This window comes from Crocodylus siamensis, chromosome 2 (genome assembly GCF_052110815.1).
Source record: "Crocodylus siamensis isolate JL-2025a chromosome 2, ASM5211081v1, whole genome shotgun sequence".
Taxonomy (NCBI): Eukaryota; Metazoa; Chordata; order Crocodylia; family Crocodylidae; genus Crocodylus; species Crocodylus siamensis.
Genome location: NC_143396.1, coordinates 20,532,748 through 20,552,867, shown reverse-complemented (window position 1 = coordinate 20,552,867; position 20,120 = coordinate 20,532,748). Strand labels below are relative to the sequence as shown.

The following is a 20,120-nucleotide window of genomic DNA, read 5'->3' as shown; positions in this document are numbered from 1 at the left end:
CAAGGAGACTTCCTCTACCATGGCCCCCTCCCCCCCCCAGCTGTTAATAGCTGCCACAAAACTTAGGCATAACATGACTGGAATCTACTAAAGGTGAAACAATCTTCTATCTCGGGCATGCTCATGTACTAACAGCTCCAGAGACTTCCAGAAAAGAGGGTAAAACTGCTACAGATAAAGAATCAAAGGACTGTAACGAATCTTATTCACTGTGGATAGGCACAGAGAGACTTTTAACACCCATTCTCTGCTGTATCACAACTGGACTATTTATAAATTGGGAGGGCACTTTGCATTATTTTTAATGTGCCTACCAACTTGAGTCTTCAACTGATTCTCTTCCATGAAGAAAGGGCTGTTATAAACAAAGTTTGTCTCTTTTCTTCCTCTGCTTTATATGACATAACCACTTGCCTGTCTTGTCTGACTATGGCAGAACCTGCTGTTCTCTGAGGTTTTCATTACATGCGGGCATGTCTGGCTTTGCTCCAATATCAGGCTTGCAGAAGAGATGGCTCAAATGTTTCTCCTTGATTCAGCTACCAGTTCACTGACTTCCTTTCTTGGAAAACAGATGGGTATCCCGTGAGACAAGAGTTCTCTTGATGTCTGAGGGATGTAAAAGCTCTTTAATTCACTTAGCTGCTCTTTAAATAACTTAACAAATTCAAGTTGTGCTCTGTTACTCAAAGGGGCATGGGCAAGCAGCAGAGTAGCCTGTAGGTGGCTGCACTCCCAATTGGGCACAACTGCCTGATTGGGAACAGGGCCCAGCTTTTTGTTATAAGAACAGGCTCTGAGCAGTGCAGCCAGCAGTTTGCTGCAAGCAGCTGGAGAAAGAGAGTCACCTGGCTGGAGCTCCTGCTCATGTAACATTTTAGCAGTACAGGGCAGGAGCTATGGGGATGGTGGAGGATCCTAGTCCTAGGGCATGACCTAAAACTACACCCTGCTGGAGCTGGATGTTGTGGTGGGGTTTGCAGTGGCAGGGCAGTCTCTGGGAAATGTCACACCTGTGCCTCCCCAGTGAAGGGTAAGTATGGGGCACCAGAAAGCCTCAGCCCCCACTGCTTTACGGGTTACCCTATGGAGGGGAAAGGCTAGGGGAGCACACCCTGAAGACAAAACAAGGGCCCAGGTTAACTGTGTAGATCCTGAGGTGGGGTCCAGGTCATGAAGGGGCCTGTGACAGACCAGGTCCACAGCAAGGTCTTAAGGCATATAAAGGGAGCTGAGTGTGAGGCTCTGAAGGTGGGGGCAATTCTAAGCTCCAAGGAGGAGCTGAGTGTGAAGCTCCAGGGGCAAAAGGATTGAGGCCCCAGTAGACCAAGAGAATCCAAAGCTGAGCAGGGAGCCTGAGGAAAAGGGAGGAGCTGGGAGCCCCGAGTAGGAGTGACTGAAAGCCTGTTGCGAGGACACAGGGATTCAGAGTTCTGACGTGAAGGCACACAGACTGTGAGCTCCATTGTGAGGGAGAATCCTGACATGAGGCAATGGAGTGAGGGTCCTGGTATGAGGGATTGGGAATAAGAACCCAAGTATGGGGCCACTGGATCATAGGCCAGATGTTAGGACATGGATGCCTTCTACAAGGCATGAAACACGGTATAAGGGAAGGTTTGAAGGTGTGTATAGGCCCTTCACATCAGGGCAAGTATATGAGCAGCTTCCCACCTTGTTAACAACTTTACATTGGTTTCATCAAAGGCATGGCAGGAAAGATAGGTGGGCCAGTTGAGTTGCTGGACTGCCCTGAGACAAGTGGGCGGGCCAGCAACTCAACTGGCTGCAAGACGCCTACTTGTTACACTCCTTTCTTTCTGAATTTAAATTAACATGACTAACCACCTCTGTGCAGTAGTATAATAACTGGGGGGGGCAACAAATAGGCATCTGCCTTGGGCACCTACTTGCGGGAGCAGCAGAGGGGGGTGCAAAAAAAGCAGCTGTTGCTGCTCTCCTGGCTGTCAGGCTACTGCCAACAATCCAGCTGTGGCCACCGGGGCAGATCAAGGATCATGGCAAGGAGGGGGGTACAATCAAGCCCTGCTCTGTGGTGTGGCACATGTGAAGTGAAAAGAACTCACTGCACACCCCCAGTGTGCATTGCATGTGCAAAGCTTCGGTCGCTGATTTGATTCAGAGAAGATTCAGCCTGATTCAGAGGCCAAGTCGCCAAATCCAAATTGAATCGGGAAACCAAAAAACCCTCCAAATTGATTTGGAAAACGATTTAGAGATTTGGAAGGCAGTCCTTCAGGGGAATAGAAACTGAAAAGATGGCAAGGGAGTAGTGGGGAAAAGACTGACATCTACAGATGGCCAGTGACTGTGATCTTTCCCTGAGTCCCCTTCCAATCACAGTGGTCTGGGGAGGGATATAGAAACCCCACATAAGCATCTGCCTGCAGCCTTTCTTTCCCTTTTATGAGCTGTTTCTGCCTGAGCACTGGGAAGGCTCCCTGTTACAGGCTGGTTTCACACACATGAAGTCATGTCACAAGTTTGCTTGTCAGCACCTTGAGGTGAAGTTTCTCAGAACCCCCTGCACCTATCTCATTGAAACCTGGAAGACTTCATGGGCTCAGCAGATGTTGCACTATGCCTGCTGTTTTCACCCTGCTCTACCTTAACACACACACACACACGTGACATGAGTTTTGATTGTCAGCACCTTGAGTTGCAGTTTTCCAGAAACCCCTGCTCCTATCTTCTTGACCTCAGAAGGGGGCTTCCATCCCTGCTGCTTTCATCCAAATCTGCCATAGGTATTTCAGTGATTCCCCATTATGATCTATGGCCAAGTCTCCAAATCTCTCTGAATCGGCGCCAAATCTTCCGAAGCTGGTTCAGCCAAACCAATTTGGGCCAGTGATCCAAATTGAATCACTGTCCTCTGAATTGGCTGAATCCAAATCCAAACTGAATACTTCCCTATTTGCACAGGCCTAATGCACATGACCCTTGCCATAATCCTGGATGCTAGTGATCTGTTTCAGAGTTCTGCATATGCCATGCACTCTGCATTCATGAGATGGCTGGCATGAGATCTGACCAGAGTCTCTGGTTTTGCAGGGCTCAGAGCCCTGGAGGTGAGTGCTGCTACAGTTTTCCTCCCCCAGAATTCAGCAGCAGGGAGAAAGAGGAAACAGGTGGCAGGGTTGCTCAGTCCCTGTTTTGACACAGCTCTGGAGGCCAGGGCTGAGTTGCTCTTTCCCCTCTTTTCCCTTGCTGCTGAATTCAGTTTGGAGAGCAGGGGAGGAGGGAGAGGAAAGGTGAAGAGCAGCGGCACTCAGCCCCTGGGCTCTAAAGGTGCATGAAAGTAGGGGCCATGGTCAGACCCCACACCGACCAGCTAGTGAGCTCAGCGCTCATAGCACATGCAGAGCTCTGACAGCAGCTGCACTGTACAGCCAAAAGGGGATACGATTGCATCACCATAACCCATGAATCTTCCCTTGGTGGCCACTGCCACCACCATCCAGGGCACAGAAATGCCCAGTTGTGCCTCTGACTCTAGGCCCATTTTCGTGGATAATTTAGTACATTTTTGTAAAATGTTGCACATGAATGCACCTGTTAATAGATGCCAACTTTTGACAGGTTATAGGTTCATGCACAGTAGGTCTGGAAGGAAACTAGTCCAGTTCCCTGCTCAGGACAGAATCATCCCTGGCTAAACTATCCCAACCAAGTGTGTCTCACCTGCTCTAAACACAAACACTCCCACACAAAAGCGAATATTTTGGAGGAGTATTTTTCATGTATGATTCCTTCTAGTATTGTATGAAGGAGAATATTACAGGCAGACTTTTTCACATTTTGTTGAGGAGGAAATGATGTCTACTGTGTATTGGATGGACCTGGAAGTCAGGAATAGTGATCTTTGCTCTTGGCTTTACTACTTGCTTCCTGTGTGATCCCAGGAAAGCCACTTGAACATTTCTGTGTACTAAATTTCCTCTTTCTGGAAAAAGGGTTCTGTAGCACATATGTGGAATTCTGAGAGTTCACAGATTAATGTTTGATGCTTGTAAAATGCTTTTAAATTGTTGGATGAAAATAATTAATAAAAAAAAAAAAGCACAAAGAATGATTAATTTCTAAGAGTCAATCATTTCTTTACAATGAATATTCCTGCTTGGGCACATAGAGTTATGATTTTATACAACTGTCAACAGCCTAATTACCCAGTTTATGAGAAATAATTGGTTCATCTAGCATTCTGCTTTCCACTTGGCAAAAGGCAACACAACCCCCAGCCCGACTGAGCTGAACAGTGAAACAAATTCCCAATGAAAGTGTAGTTTCACTATAAAATATACAAACAAAAAATTTGTGCAGGCCAAAAGCCATGAAGAATTGGCAGCTCCTTGTAATGAATTAAATCTAATAGCAAGTTGATATGTAAAATAGGAATGCTTCTAGTCACAGGAGGAAAGGTAATTCATAATATAAAAAGAAGCTTCTTAATTGCAAAGTTATTCAGAATTGTCTATTGCATTCATTGCAATTAGCATGTGATGGATAACACCTTTTTTACTAAAAAATACCCAAAAGCTCAGCTGAACTAAAAGTCAGCAGGTTTGTGTTGATCATAAAAGCTATTGTATAAACCCACCCATTGTGTAAACTAAATACTTTTATATATGAGTTTAAATCCAGAGTCTGTAAATTCCACCAGGGGCTCATCACAGTCTGAAGAAATAATTACCTACATTCCACAGACAACAGGACAGAGGGATTAATTTATCTGCTGTTTGATTTGTCTGGTGACATTTTACAGTGCCAAGGCAACTGATAATCTACAGAGTAGTTGTGTACAATGTAAATGATCCTTCAGATATACAAAGAGTTTAGTTTAATCATTGATGGTGATTCCTCACAGTTGAGGATGATCACTCCCATGGGTCAAGAACAGGGTTGTAGAAGAGTCTGTTGATGGCTAAGAAGGCCAATCCTAGAGCCACAGACTCTCTAGTAGAATCACAAGTGGTGATTAAAGGGAGGGTTGGATGGAGGATTTCTTGGTCGTTTCCTTTCCTTCTGTTTCAGTCATTTTTCTGCCTCCCAGGTGCAGTGGTTTTCCTCAAAGTACAATATACCTTGTCCTGGGCTAGCTTTTCCCAAGTTGTTAAGTCAATATCACACTTTTTAATGTTTACCTTAAGGGTGCCCTTAAAGCGTTTTTTCTGGCCACTGCATGTCCTTTGTCCTTGGCTGAGTTGGGAGTATAGCAGTTGTTTTAGCAAACATGCAGCAAGCATGTGCACACAATGCCATGTCTACCATAGCTGATGATATATAATCAATACATCCATACTACTGGTCTCAGAGTCATTGAGGACACTGGCATTTGTGGGACAATCCTCCCACTTTATGCCAAAGATCTTCCAGAGGTATCACAGATGATGGAATTACAGGCTTTTCAGGTAGTCCCTATAGGTCACCCAAGCTTCACAGCCATAGAGAAGAGTTGGGGTTACTACAGCCTATATAGTAGAAGCTTTGTTCAAGTCCTGATGTTATGATTATTGAGCACACAATGATCCAGTCTTCTGAAGGCAGAGCTGGCACATTGGATCCTATACTGGATCTCTTCATCAACATTGGCCTTCTTTGAAAGACGGCTGCCAAAGTATGCAAAGTGCGTTCTCTAGCTCTTGACTGTCAACAAGGATCCTTGCTGTTGGGAGCTGATTGATCCAGAGCAGGATGATACATTTTTACTTCACTTGTGGGATCAGAACTCCAAGCTTGACTGTCATTGGACCTGAGATGCATTATATGGAATGTTTATTCTTTCTCCCAAAATATGAAGGAGATATGAGCCATCAAAAACCACTGGAAGGAGCACTACCAAAAGCACCAGGATCAACGATGGATGAAACCATCAAATCCATCCTTCATCACCCAGTAAGGGAAGTACTTGCCAGTCTACCAGCCTCTGAAGAAGTTCGCCAGGCAATAAGACAGATGAAGAACAAGAAACCAGCTGGCCCTGATGGCACACCAGCTGAGGTCTTCAAAGTTGATGAGGAAACTATGAACAACAAGCTCCACACACTGTTTCTTAAAATTTGGAACACCAAGGAATTTCCTGCTGAACTAAGTAATGCCAATATTGTCACCATTGTTAAAAAGGGCGATAAGTCTAACTGGAAACTATCAAGGTGTCTTCTTCCTCTCTATTGCTAGGAAGGTCCTTGTTCACATTCTGCTGAACCAACTCCTGCTTGTCAAAGAAATCCTGGCCAAGTCTCAAGGTGGATTAAGACCATCAAGAGGCATTATGGACATGATTTTTGCAGCCCAGCAGATCCAGGACAAAGGCTGAGAACAGCACCCGGAATTGTGTATGGCTTTTATCAATTTGGCCAGTGCCTTTGATTCTGTTAACCATGAGGCTGTATCAAAGTTTAGCTGCCCAGGGAAATTTATCACCATCCTAAGACTCCTTGATGACCAGATGACGGCCTCCATCCTATGCAGTGGCACTACTACAAAGCCCTTTGCCATTCAAACTGGCATCAAGCAGGGCTGCATGCTTGCACCAAAGGGTAACAGTCCCTGAGAAGAAAGGGGGGCAAGAGTGGTCAGAAACCCCATGGCTCAGCAAGGGCATTCAGCAATGCCCGAGGACTAAAAGCGGGGCATACAACCTGTGGAAGGGAGGGGCTATCGCCAAGAAGGAGTACTCCTCCTCAGCCTGTGAGTGTAGGAGGGCTGTTAAGAAGGCCAAGACAGAGATGGAACTCAGGCTAGCGTCCAGGATTAAGGACAACAAAAAGTCCTTTTTCAGGTAGATTGGGAGCAAAAAGAGGGCACCAGGCAATGTAGGGCCCCTGCAAGACTCAAATGGTAACCTTGTGGCTACACCAGACAAGAAAGCCAATATTTTTAGCAGTTTTATTGCCTCTGTTTGCTTGAACAGGGACCAAGACATCCCTCCTGTCAGAGGTAGGATCAATCTCGGGGGTAGCTCTGTCAGGCCTCGGGTCAGCACAGATGTAATTAGGGATCTTCTGGAAGGGCTGGTTATTTTTAAATCTGCAGGTCCAGATGCCCTCCACCCAAGGGTGCTGAGGGAGCTGGCAGGGGTCATCACAGAGCCCTTGGCCCAGCTGTATGAGCATTCGTGGTCATCTGGCCAGGTGCCAGGGGATTGGAAACTAGCTAATGTGGTCCCCATTTGCAAGAAAGGGAGGAAGGAAGACCCAAGTATCTATAGACTCATAAACCTCACCTTGGTCCTCGGGAAGATCTTGGAAAAAATCATCAAGGAGCACATCTGTGGAGGGCCAGCCGGGGAGATCATGCTCAGGGGCAACCAGCATGGGTTCATCAAAGGCAGGTCCTGCCTGACCAATCTGATTGCCTTTTACGTCCAGGTAACTAAATCCTTGGATGATGGTGCTGCCATGGATGTAGTCTTCCTAGACTTTAAGAAAGCCTTTGATGCTGTCTTTCACCCCATTCTCATTAATAAATTAAGTGACTGTGGCACTGATGCCTACACAATTGGATGGGTAAAAAACTGGCTGATGGGACTCACCCAGAGAGTAGTGGTGGATAGGTCATACTCAGCCTGGCGAGATGTGAGCAGTGGGGTCCCCCAAGGCTCAGTCCTTGGGCCTGCACTGTTTAACATCTTCATCAGCAACTTGAATGAGGGGGTTGAAAGCACGCTGTCCAAGTTTGCTGATGAAACTAAGATGTGGGGCGAGGTGGGCACACTTGAAGGGAGAGAGAGGCTGCAACTAGATTTAGACAGATGACAAAAGTGGGCAAATGAGAATAGGATGGGTTCAAATGAGATAAATTCAGGGTGCTGCACCTTGGGAAAAGGAATCCACAGCATACATACAGTCTGGGGAGTTCCCCTTTTGAAAGCACAGAGGCAGAAAGGGATCTTGGAGTCATTATTGACTCCAAGATGAACATGAGACACCAATGGCAGACCACAGCCAGCAAGGCCAGCCATACCTTGTCATGCATCTTGCATCTCAAGCTGGTCCAGAGAGGTGATACTCCCCCTCTATGCGACTTTGGTCAGGCTGCAATTGGAGTACTGCATCCAGTACTGGGTGCTAGACTTTAAAAAGGATGTGGCCAGCCTGAAGAAAGTTCAGAGGAGGGCCACGCACTTGGTGAGAGGCAGCAGGACAGGCCCTATGAGGAGAGACTGAGGGACCTGAACCTGTTCAGCCTCAGCAAGAGGAAGTTGAGGTGGGACCCGGTGGCTGCCTACAAACTCATCACGGGAGATCAACAGCAAATAGGAAGAGCCCTTTTCTCCCCAGCACCACCTGGAGTGATGAGGAACAATGGTAATAAGCTGATGGAGAATAGGTTTAGGTTAGAGATCAAAAGATAATATTTTACAGTTAGGGTGGCTGCCAAAATCTGGAACCAACTTCCTGGGGAAGTGGTCCTCGCCCCTACCTTGGGTAAATTCAAAAAGAAGTTGGATGATCACCTGTCTGGGGTCTTGTGAACCCAGCATTCATTCTTGCCTGTGGCAGGGGGTCAGGCTAAATGATCTGATCAGGTCCCTTCTAACCCTAATTATTATGAAACTATGAAACCTCTGTGCCAAAACCAAAGTTGCATCAGCCTCAATTGTGGAACTTCAGTACGCCGGTAATTGTACCGTCACTGCACATACTGAGGAGGACCTACAAATGGCCCTTAACTGCTTCTCTCAAGCATACCAGTTCCTGGGACTGACCCTCTAGCTTAATTACACCTACAGGAAATACTTTGTTATTAGGCAGGTACAGGAGACACAGAAGCTTGGTACAGAAATAAATAAGATATCAATATTTCTATACTATGTTAATAAAAGGATGCATAAGCAGTTGCCACATTACAAATTTCAGGCATTACCCATCAGCTCATTACTGGTATCCAGATTAATCAGTTCTTCCTCAACACCCCCCCCCCCAATCACTGAGAGCTAGATTTGTAAAAGCTTTTGGTGTTAAACAGGCAGATAGACTTCTAATAGGATTTCCAAAAGCACCTGGGTACCCATCTCCTACTCAAAAGCTTAGGTCCTGTTTAAAATACCACCAAGTGTCTATCTGATTCTTTAGGTGTCTAGATACCTTTAACCCTCTGGCCCAAAATCAATTTGCTCCTGTTCTCCATATTAAATCAACTCACCATGATTCTCTTAATCAGTTCACTCCTATCCACCTGCCTAGTTGATTTACCTTTCCTAACCAGCAAATGAGATTATCCAGTCCTCCTGTTTAGTAAATCACTTCATTCGCACTACTAAATCAATTCACCTACCAGCTCATCTCCACCCTGCTTTGTCATTTCACACACCCCCAATTTCCATTCAGCTTGTTTTTACACAGTTGTCTTTGCAACCAATAGGAGCACAGGACACATGCACGAAAATAATGTTCAGATTCTTTTTAATTTGAACCAGCACGTAACCAGCCTAGGAGTTGCCATATGTAGTCATGTAGTCTTCATGTACCAAAGCCAGGCTCTGCTTGGAAAGCAAACCCATGCCAAAGGAAGTCCAGAAAGGTGTAGGTTCATGAATAGCATTAATATTCAGCAAGGGCAGCTGTACTCAGGGAGAAGTGACAGAATTTCTCTTCTACTTTTTTATTTTAAATATCCATTCAACTGCAATGTCCAGACACAGAATGAGAGGTTTGTTTGCTCATTATCACCATTATTGCAATTCATTATCTATACAACAGAACCACACATAACAGCAGGCTAGGGACTGTAAAAGCATATAAGAAGGCACAGTCCCTGCCTTAAAGAGTTTTGCATTTAAAAAGACAAAGCGATGAAAGGTTGGGGGTGGGAGAGAAATTGAATGACAAAGTGGCTGGCTCTGGGCCCTGTCTGCAAATCTCTAATACAAATTATATAAGTCACCAGGCGAGAATCACTGCTTGTGGCTCCATAAGGAAGGCTGAATTTTGCACTTAAAACAGGGATTTACAACTTTGTCACACATAAATCTCCTCCAGAATTTAGACACTTACAAAGACTTTAGAATTGGTTTATTATTTTTAGCAACTGAAATTAATTAAAAATGGGTCCTTCAAGAATTTAGCAACAATACCAGACTGTTTCTTGTTCTGATGTGATATTAATTGCTTAAGGGGTCTGTTTTTTGTTGATATTCTAATTACCTTTTAAGTCTTGTTGTTGTTTGAATGTTCTCCTGTTTTATTCTATTTTCTTACTTAAAGCTGCCCTCAGCCTTTGTTAGGAAGAGCGGTATATCAATCGAATAATACCTTCCTCAATACTGAGAGTTTCTTTTTTACTGGTAAAAGCTGCTGACAAATAATATTCTGTTACAAAGAATTTCACATAGATTTGCTTTCTTTCAAAAAATGGCTAACACCTGCAACCTTTTCAGGGGGTACAATAACCTACTAATGGTCTGTGTACCATTTTAGGAGGGGTTCTCTTTCCCGTTGTTCTCAGTAGAAGTAAGGTTCCAGTCTTAAAGATGGTAGCTACACTGTCAAATGAGGGAAGCTCTTCCCTTGGCTGCATTGAAAACAAAGGGAAATGGTAGCCATTTTAAAAGCTGGCACTCTTTCAAAAGCATCTAGGAAGAACGTTTTTATTAACAAGCCCCTGAAGATAAGCAACTTTCAGTGAGGAAAGTTAATGGTGAAAAAGGGCCCTGAATCCTGGTTATTTTCAAATGCTAGGCATTACATCAGTTTGACTCCACAGAGGGTGAAGTGGTAGGGAGGTAGGGAGACTTGAGGTAGAAGGAGGATAGGAAAACAACACAGGTTATATGCATATTCTGTAGGGTTGTCAACCCTCCAGGACTGCCCTGGAGTCTCCAGGAATTAGAAAGAAATCTCCAGGAGATTTCTGAGAGTAACCCAGGAGATAAATGATAAGTTATTCATTAAAATAAATATTAACTGTTGCATTTGATTTATACAGGTGTCCAGTAGGTTTTTTAAACATAATAGTCATGTGCATTTGCCTTCCTGATGTGAAGTCATTAATGTCATTACATCAAGTGATGAAACCTCCCTGAATAGATTCAGAGTTGGCAATCTTAATATTCAGGAATCTATAAAGCATGCTAGAGAGGGGAAAGTGGTAGTAGGTGCATGTAGGGGAATGTAAAAATGCAGCTGGGAGGATGGATTTCAGGTGTGAGCACAAGGGAATGTAAGAAAGACGAAGAATTTAAAAGAATTTGGTGGGGACAGGACATCAGAGGAACCTGTATGTACTCTGCAATGATGTAAATCAACTCAACTAACCAGCCAGAAAACAGGCAGTAAACAGGGTAACACAAGTTTAAATTTCAATAATAATAATATATATAAAATCACTGTCTTTTTCATAGGTTTCAAGGCTAGAGAGGACTATTGTGATCTTGAAATTATTAGTAACTTTTTCATTAAGTTTATTGTTTACTGTTCAGATATAATTTTTTTAATTAAAAAAAAGAAATTTCCAAGCCAAAATTAAGTGTAGTGAAATTGAGCTTGAGACTACAGTTCAGGAATGTATGGTAAAATAAAAGACATCATAATTAGTGCCAAACCAGGCATTATAAAACCAACATATTACAATTTAAGATTGAACTCAGAAACCCACATATTTTAAGCTACAGAAATACATGAAACTTTCCAAACACCCTGAATGCCCTGCCTGATAACAGCAGACTAACATAATCGAATGCGTCTTTAAAAATCAGTCTCATGTAAACTGGGATCACAAATCCCACAAAACACTTTAATCATAAACCTATTGTTGTTATCTGGTGTCACAATAGGGTTAGGAGGATCTAGCATTAAGTCATTATTCCTAGTTTTAATTGTATACTTCCTGACAAAGGTTTTCATTTTTAAACCTATTTGCAAGGCCTTGACAGATAACAGGATCTCTCACTTTACTTGGTGTGTGTGGGCGCCACACAGCCACATACAGATGGATTACAGGCAGCTAAGTCATTTCTTTAGCAAGCCAAATGTTTTATTGTTTTCAAGTAATCAGACAGCACCTGCTTGCTTCTTGTTCTGAGCCAGTCAGACACAAACCAGCATTATAGTTACAACACTGTCACTGTGGTATTTATAATGAAGGCCATACTATAGGGATGTGTTGAAACCGTAAAACTGCTCCTGCTAGGATAGCATTTTGCAATCAAGGGCTAGGGACAGACATTCAAAAAGCCTGAGCCTGAATTGATTTACTCTTTGCAGGTTAGTCTAAACTGCAAAGCTTGAACTGATTCAGAGGTAGAAAGACGTTCCCTTTTCATTCCAGAAATGCTCAGGGCTGCAGGGGGGCGGTCAGAAAGGCCAAGGCGGAGATGGAACTGGGACTAGCGACCTAAATCAAGGACAACAAGAAGTCCTTTTTTAAATACATAGGGGGTAAAAACAAGGTACCGGGTAATGTGGGGCCTCTGCAAGACACACTAGGAAATCTGGTCGCCACACCAGATGACAAAGCTAACCTATTTAACAATTTCTTTGCTTCCATTTTCCTGAGCAGGGACCAGGTCACACACCCCGCCTCCGCCAGCCAGGACCTCTGTGGGCCCCAGGGGAGGCACACCCAGATCTAGGGTCAGTGAGGATCTAGTCAGGGAACTTCTGGAGGGACTGGACATATTTAAATCAGCTGGTCCTGACGATCTCCACCCCAGAGTGCTGAGGGAATTAGCAGAGGTCATTGCAGGACCCCTGGCATGGCTTTACAAGCACTCATGGTGCTCTGGAGTTGTGCCAGAGGATTGGAAAAGGGCCAATGTGGTTCCCATTTTCAAAAAAGGGAGAAAGAAGGACCCAGGAAAATACAGACCCGTTAGTCTTACCTCAATCCTGGGCAAGCTTTTTGAGAGAATTATCATAGTGCACGTCCATGAGGGCCCAGCAAGGGAGATTATGCTTAGGAGCAACCAACACGGGTTCATTAGAGGCAGGTCCTGTCAGACCAACCTGGTGGTCTTCTATAACCAGGTCATAAAATCCTTAGACGCAGGGGTAGCAGCGGACGGAGTCTTTCTGGACTTTAGGAAGGCCATCGACACTGTCTCTCACCCCATTCTCATTAAAAACTAAGGGACTGTGGCATCGACCCCTACACAGTCAAATGGGTCACTAACTGGCTGGAGAGTGGTGGTGGTTGAGTCATTTTTGACCTGGAGAGATGTGGGCAGTGGGGTCCCGCAGGGCTTGGTCCTCGGCCCTGCACTGTTCAACATCTTCATCAGTGACTTGGACAAAGGGGTAAAAAGCACCCTGTTCAAATTCACAGACAACACGAAGATGTGGGGGGAAATGGGCACGCTAAAAGGGAGGAATAGGCTGCAGTCGGACCTAGACAGGTTACAGGATGGGCGGATGAGAACAGGATGGGTTTCAACACTGAGAAGTGCAAGGTACTGCATCTGGGGAGGAAACTTTGCAGGTACATGCCTGCAGTGACTCACGCTAGAAGCTGAGGGGTGCTAGAGCAGCCCTCCCTTCATTTCCATAATGCTGAGCTGATGGGGGCATTTCCAGGCCCTGGCAAGGTGCTTTGATTATTATCCTCCCTTCTGAGCAGACCGACAGGGAATGTTTATCACTCCTAGCTCAGTGTTGATCAACCCATTAAGAAAACAAAGCCTCTCTCCAAGCTCTTCTTAATCAGCTTTTCCAAGGAAGGACATTAAGCTACCTGTTGATCAGCTCCAAAAGCCTGTCTGTCTTTGTCATCTCCCACAGCATGGACTGTGGCCAGTATGTAGGCTGCTAGCTAATGCTGAGGTGTCTGTGTACAGCAGAGGGGCAGGGAGAATAATCCTTGCTTAACAAGGAGAAGCCAGGCAGACACTCTGTGCTTGCAAGTCTCTACCGGAGCTCTGGTCAGGAAGCAGAAGGAAGGGGCCAGCCCTGCTGTGGATCAAAGCACCCCGCCCAGCCCAGAGAGCATGCCAGGATGCTGGAGGAGTCTGGTTTATCTTAAACCAGCAAGGGGTCTGGGACAGACATTGCATAAACTGGTTTGACCCAAATCAGTTAAGTCTGATACTACATTTAACCACATTTATATCAAACCAGTTTCAGCCATTTTCAAATTGGTTTATGTGCACTGAACATCTGTTCTGCTACAGGTTTAAACCAGTTTCTGATCACTTACACTGATTTATGTGTAATGTCTGTCCCTAGCCAAGGTGTTACAGTGTCATGTTGCCTCTGGAGGAGGTCTGGAAAACAGTGCACAGCTCCTCCCACGGCTTCAAAGAATGCCCAGAAGAGCATGCATGAAATTGCAAAGCAAGCTCCCCTTCTTTTGGCCAGGCAACATCACTGGCTAGTGGACAGGTGATGATACTACTGAGTTGATGACCTAGCCCTCTGAAGATCCACAGGGTCAACTAACAAACCTGGAGGACTTCCCTTTTTGGATATTTTTCTAAGCTTTTTCTTTTTTAATCATGTGGATTGATATTATAAATGGCTTTCAGGAATTTATGATTATCCACTGATGCCACATAACCCTTTCCAGCAGAGGTAATACTGCAGGATCAGGAAAAAGGCTTACTTCTCTGTACGGTACTCCAGCACTTGCCTTTCTAGGTGAGCTTTTGCCTGCCTCCCACTCCTGTTTTCTTCATCTTCCTTCCATGCCTATCTCAGAATTCAACACATACTGCACTCACTGCAAGACTCCTTGAAACCAAAGACTAAATCTGTCTTTAACCCTCTCCTTTGCATTGTGTTTCTCATGCTCAGTGGCTATAAAACATCACTCATGGGTGCCCACAGAATGCTGCCAGGGATAATATTTTAGTAAGACAAAGAGCAGGATGATTCTTGTAAACTGACTGCTAGCCCATCCTAAAGGTCAGAGAAGTAGAGCTGTAAGATTAGTCACTGCAGGCTTATCTCTGTTTTCTTGTTACACACTGAAATCCTCTCCAGGTTGCACACATTTATTTGTTATTCATGTTTGATCACTGGACAATCTGCATGAATATCTTTCAAGCTTTAGGTTGTTCACAAGCTATTTCATTTGACTTTCCACTCTGTTTTTCATTACCTACAGTGTACTGTTGGTCACTTAAACTGCCTAAGATTAGTTCTGATGGATTATTACACCTCTTCCTCTGATGGAAAAAGAGAATAATAATGAACAATGACAAGTGTAAGTGTTCTTCAGAGGTTTCTTATCCAAGCACTGATCTAGCTAGGGTCCAGCATTTCCTACAGTTAATAAGAGTCTCTCAAGTGACTCTTAGTTCCCTAGGATTCATATACACTGCTTAGGCTATGAGATGACAGGATCATAGTGTGATACAGCTGAAAGCTGACAGTAATTTATGCACAACAACTGCTATATTTGAAAGATAGCCATTGGCATTACTTGGAAGTGAAGATTTAGTGAACAGATAAACTTTTAAATATATTTAATCCACACAGTGACAAACAACAAAGCTCCTGTGAGAAAGTTACCTCAAACGTTATGCCACTTTGAAGCTCAAACGAGAAGCAACAAAGCACAAACATAACAGGTCACCTCAAGGGCCAGAGCCCATTCTCACTTTCACAAGTAAAAATCAAAAGCATCAGTGGAGTTACACTGGTGCAAATCTGGAGAAAATAAGAAGCCCAAGATGACTAAAAGAAAATGAATACATTGGAGTCTATACCTATTAAATGCATTTAGCTAACAAGTTATGACACACCTTGTTAAAATAAAATCTTTGTACTTTATGTTGAAACAATACAAGATGCATGCTTTTGTGAGGAAGCATTTGTGCTCTAACTATAATATATGCCTTGGGCCCCAATCCAGCCAATACATAAGCAAATGCACAAGTTTATACACCTAAGTAATGCAATTAGACTATTGGTGTGCATAAAGTTCATATCATACATAGGTGTTTGTAATATCAAGACCCAGGGAAAGATTACAATATGTTTTACCCAGAATAAATATGTTAAATGACTTAAATCAAAAGTGCTTGTAGGTATTTTGGTAGAATAATCATACAAAGTATGCAGCAACTTTGAATAGAATATGCTGATTCACCTGCTTATTGAGGAAATAAACAAATCAATTTAAAAAAATGTCCTCCCTGGCATGTTGTTGTACTTACCAATATTGCAGTATTTTCCTACGTAATCTCCTCTGCAACTACATACAGTTTGTCCAGTGAAGGAAATCTTCTTACAGGAACTGTTATGGAGGCAGGGGTCATGGATACAATCTAGGATTACAAATGGAAAATTAAAACCAAATGAAATACAAGAAAATGCAGTCTACTTAAACTTGCATTTCACAGAATATCTTATGTGATGGCATATGCACCAAACTGTAATACCAGTTAAGACATCTTCTCTCTGTATATGTATCATAGGGCTGTGCAAAATCTCGACAGCCATTTTGTTTTGATGCTGTTTTGACTCATTTCAAAGTTGAAACAGAAAATTCCAAATGAAACAAAGGCCGTTGAAATAGCCTCAAAACAAAATGAAGCTAGTTGAAAAATTTTGACCATACCACTGAGGATGGGAAGTCAGTCCATCTGGGCTGACTTCCCATCCCCGGTGCAAGATCCGGCATGGGGCAGGAAGGCAGCCCATCTGGGCTGCCTCTCCACCCCCAGTGCTAGATTGTGGGAGGATGGGAAAGCAGCCCAGCTGGGCTGCCTCACCATCCCCTACTCTAGATCGGGGGGCAGGAAAGCACCCCAGCAGGGCTGCCTCATCATCCCTCAGGCTAGATTGCAGAGGGGAAGGGAAGCAGCCCATCTGGGCTGCCTCTCCATCCCTGGCACTAGATTGCAGAGGTGGTAGGAAAGCAGCCCAGCTGGACTGCCTCTCCATCCCCCATGCTAGATCACAGTGGGCGGGAAAGCAGCCCAGGTGGGCTGCCTCTCCACCCCCCACATTAGATAGTATCTAGCGTGGGGGATGACAAGGTGATCTAGCATGCAGGGATGGTAAGGCAGCCCAGCTGAGCTGCTTTCCCACCTCGGGTGTTATCTGAGAAGTCAGCCCAGCTGGTCTGACTTCCCACCCTCAGTTACTTTCCCCACCCCCACGGTCCCACAAAACTGTCAAAACGGGGTCAAAACAGCCTCACTCTTATGACAAAGTGAAACAGTGAAGCTGTTTTGACTCAGAATTATATTCAGTACAAAACACTGTTCTGTCCAGACCTCGAAACTGAAGTTGGAACGGAACAGTGTCGTTTTGCATAGCCCCATCATTAGTATCTTTTAGTCTGTTCTCATATAAGACAAGACTTTCAGCTGATGTAAATCAAAAATAGAGTTATGATGATTCATAGCAGTTGAGGTCTGACCTACTGTTCTTACTTTTACTGTCTGTGTAAGCACTGTTGCAAATTATCATCAATTAACAACAAACAGGAATTATTAGCAGTAGTAGTGTTTATAGAGGTGCTCCCAACCACTGCTAAGATTTTTAGAGAGTTGTGTAATAATTTATAATAAACTAGCTAGGAAGGACCTCATTCAAGAAGTTAGAACTTGTAACTGGGAGTCAGGATTTTTGTAGCCAAAACTATACCATTAGAGACTCTGGCTTCTGGGCATAGCCCAACAAGCTCCTTGGAAAGTCATATAACTTCTCTGTGCCTTAGCTTCCTCCTCTTCAGAGAAGACAACACTCACCTAACTCACAGTGGTGTTGTGAAGCCTAATTAATATTGTAAATTGCTTTCAGACTGTTGGAGTAAACGTCAGGATATGTTACTATAATTATTATATAATTTATTGCTCATTATGTATCGCTGCTATATATATTATATAATATATTGCTTGTCCAAATTTAGGGTGGCATCCCTATATAAGGAAGCACTTAAATGAGTGCTAAAAATGCAACACAGACTTAAGTGCTGCCCTTAAGAGAGATGGACTTATGCACGCACTTTAAATGATGTCCTGATTATCAGAACCCTTGCAGTCCTGTGTAAGTGGAAGGAGAAATGAAGCCATTTTCTTTTGGAATGTGTACATGCTGCAAGAACCTAGTCATTGTTAGGAATATAGCACATTTTCAATGGCACTATTTGCACTTAGCCCCACACTTAATATTAAATAATGCTTATGATATGGACAGTCATACCACACACTACCTGTGTATCGTGCAGCATGGCATTCAATTTGGCCATTAATGCACATACACTGCTCCACTGCTCCTCGGTGGACTCTTGCCCATCTTTCGCCAAGGTCAAAGTACTCATAGAGACTCTCATCAAAACATTTCCCTAAAAAAAAAAAAATTTAAAAGAAAAGATTTTGAAGGTTAGTCAGTAAAAGAATGACTCCAAATGATTCAATTTTCCTTTTTCTTGAAGAGCCCTGCTCCTGGCATGTGCTTATCAAACAATTTGGCTTTAACCTTTGTGATGAAAATACTTGGGCATTATGGTGAAGCACACTATAGGAATTACAGAATAAATTAAAGAATAAATTAAAAATAAAAAAAATATTGCTTGGGCCAGATGACTTTTCCCTACATGTCTTTTATCCTCTGACCATCACAGTGACACCTTGCTGCAGAACCTACTCACAAGAAAAAAAAGTGAGAAATATAATTTATCCCACTGGTATGCATTGTTCATGGGTGATGATTAGGTGTGATGGAGCCAGCTACTCTTGGACATTGCAGCAAGCCTAGCCCCAGTAACAATTCCCCCAGCACAGGGGTGAGAAAAATACAGCTTGTGGGCCAGATCCGGCCCCCCAGGCCATTCTATCCAGCCTTCAGAGCCCCTAAAAATTTGATAAAATTAATTTTTTTGTATCTGTCCTTGGCTGCCTGTTAAAGATGACAGACAGACAGCAGCAGCAGGACACAGGGGGAGCCAGTGGTAGGACCCAGCAGCTGAGCAGCAAGGCCTGCCTGGCTCCACCCTACCCCCACCATCCTCCCCTCCACCAGCCCCCATCCAGAAGCCTCTGTGGCTTCTGATATCATGACTCTGGAGCTGTTCCCCATCCTTCCTCCATCTGAAAGTAAGATAAGATCAATAAGTAAGATAAGTAAGATAAGATCAGACAAAGGGGGGAGGGGAAAACAGCTGCAAACCACCCAGCAGCTGGAAGCCCCATGGTGCTAGTCTGGCCCAGCTGGGCTGGAGCCAGAGCAGGAAACAGTGGGTGGGGGTCTGCAACAAGTGGCAGCAGTGATGGGGCATGGGAAGCAGTGGCAATCCAGGGAGTAGTGGGGAGAGCAGTGGGGGCTGCAAGAAGCGACAGCAATGGGGGAAATGGTGAGGGCTGCAGTAAGCAGCAGGAGCCATGGGAAGTGGCAATGGCAGTGGGAAGTGGCAGCAGTGGCACTGGCAGGCAGGCATATGGGAGGGAAAATAGGGAAACAATGGGGGACTGGTGTTGTGAGTGGGAGCATGGAGCCCGTGCAGTCCACACCTACCATACCGCACACCCTCCCATAGCCTCCACCCCAACCATATACCCCACATCCATCCACCATACTACACCCACACCCCAACCACATACCCCCACATACACCCTCTTACCATCCACACACAATAGAAGTAGCGCTGTATGTTGATCTATTATGCAATCACCTCTTGATACACTTCATAAATGCGTAAATCAGTATAAAAATATTTTTAAATATAATTAAAATAAGTTATAGTAGATGTTTTAATTTTTTTGGTATATGATTTGGGGGATTTTTCTGGTTTGAAGATTGCAGTACCCTCCCCCCAAAAGGAGTACTTCTGGGGCAAGGGAAGGTACTTCCAGTGGCAAAGGTCATGGGTTGGGGGGCAGGACAACTGGTCCCTATACAGTGACCGGGGGCAAGGGAACTGTCAAGGGGTGGGGCTACCTGTGCAGCCCTTGAGAGCTCACCAAAACTTGGTAGGCGGCCCTTCACCTAAAATAATTGCCTGCCTTTGCCCTAGCTAGCCTGCCTCACCCCAGTCCCTCTGTACCATCACCTGGTGTCTCACTTGCCACACCTGGATGGAATAAATAGTCCTGCGGGAGGCACCCAGAGCTCCGGGATGGAATTTTCTTTTCCATGCTGTCTTGATCCAGGTTTACTAGGTTAGACTGGCAAAATTTTAGCCATCTCAACCAGCCCCAGCTGCAGCCCAGA

General features: G+C 44.3%; 1 protein-coding gene across 1 annotated transcript in view; it reads right to left on the bottom strand.

Moving 5' to 3' along the window:
* Positions 1-20,120, bottom strand: part of HGFAC (HGF activator) — a 97,895-nt gene that overhangs the window by 40,854 nt on the left and 36,921 nt on the right. The window contains exons 6-7 of the mRNA XM_090035492.1: positions 18,124-18,255; positions 16,118-16,228 (exon numbers count right to left, since the gene is read on the bottom strand). Of these exons, the coding sequence (XP_089891618.1) occupies positions 16,118-16,228; positions 18,124-18,255 (243 nt within the window). The remainder of the gene's footprint in view (positions 1-16,117; positions 16,229-18,123; positions 18,256-20,120) is intronic.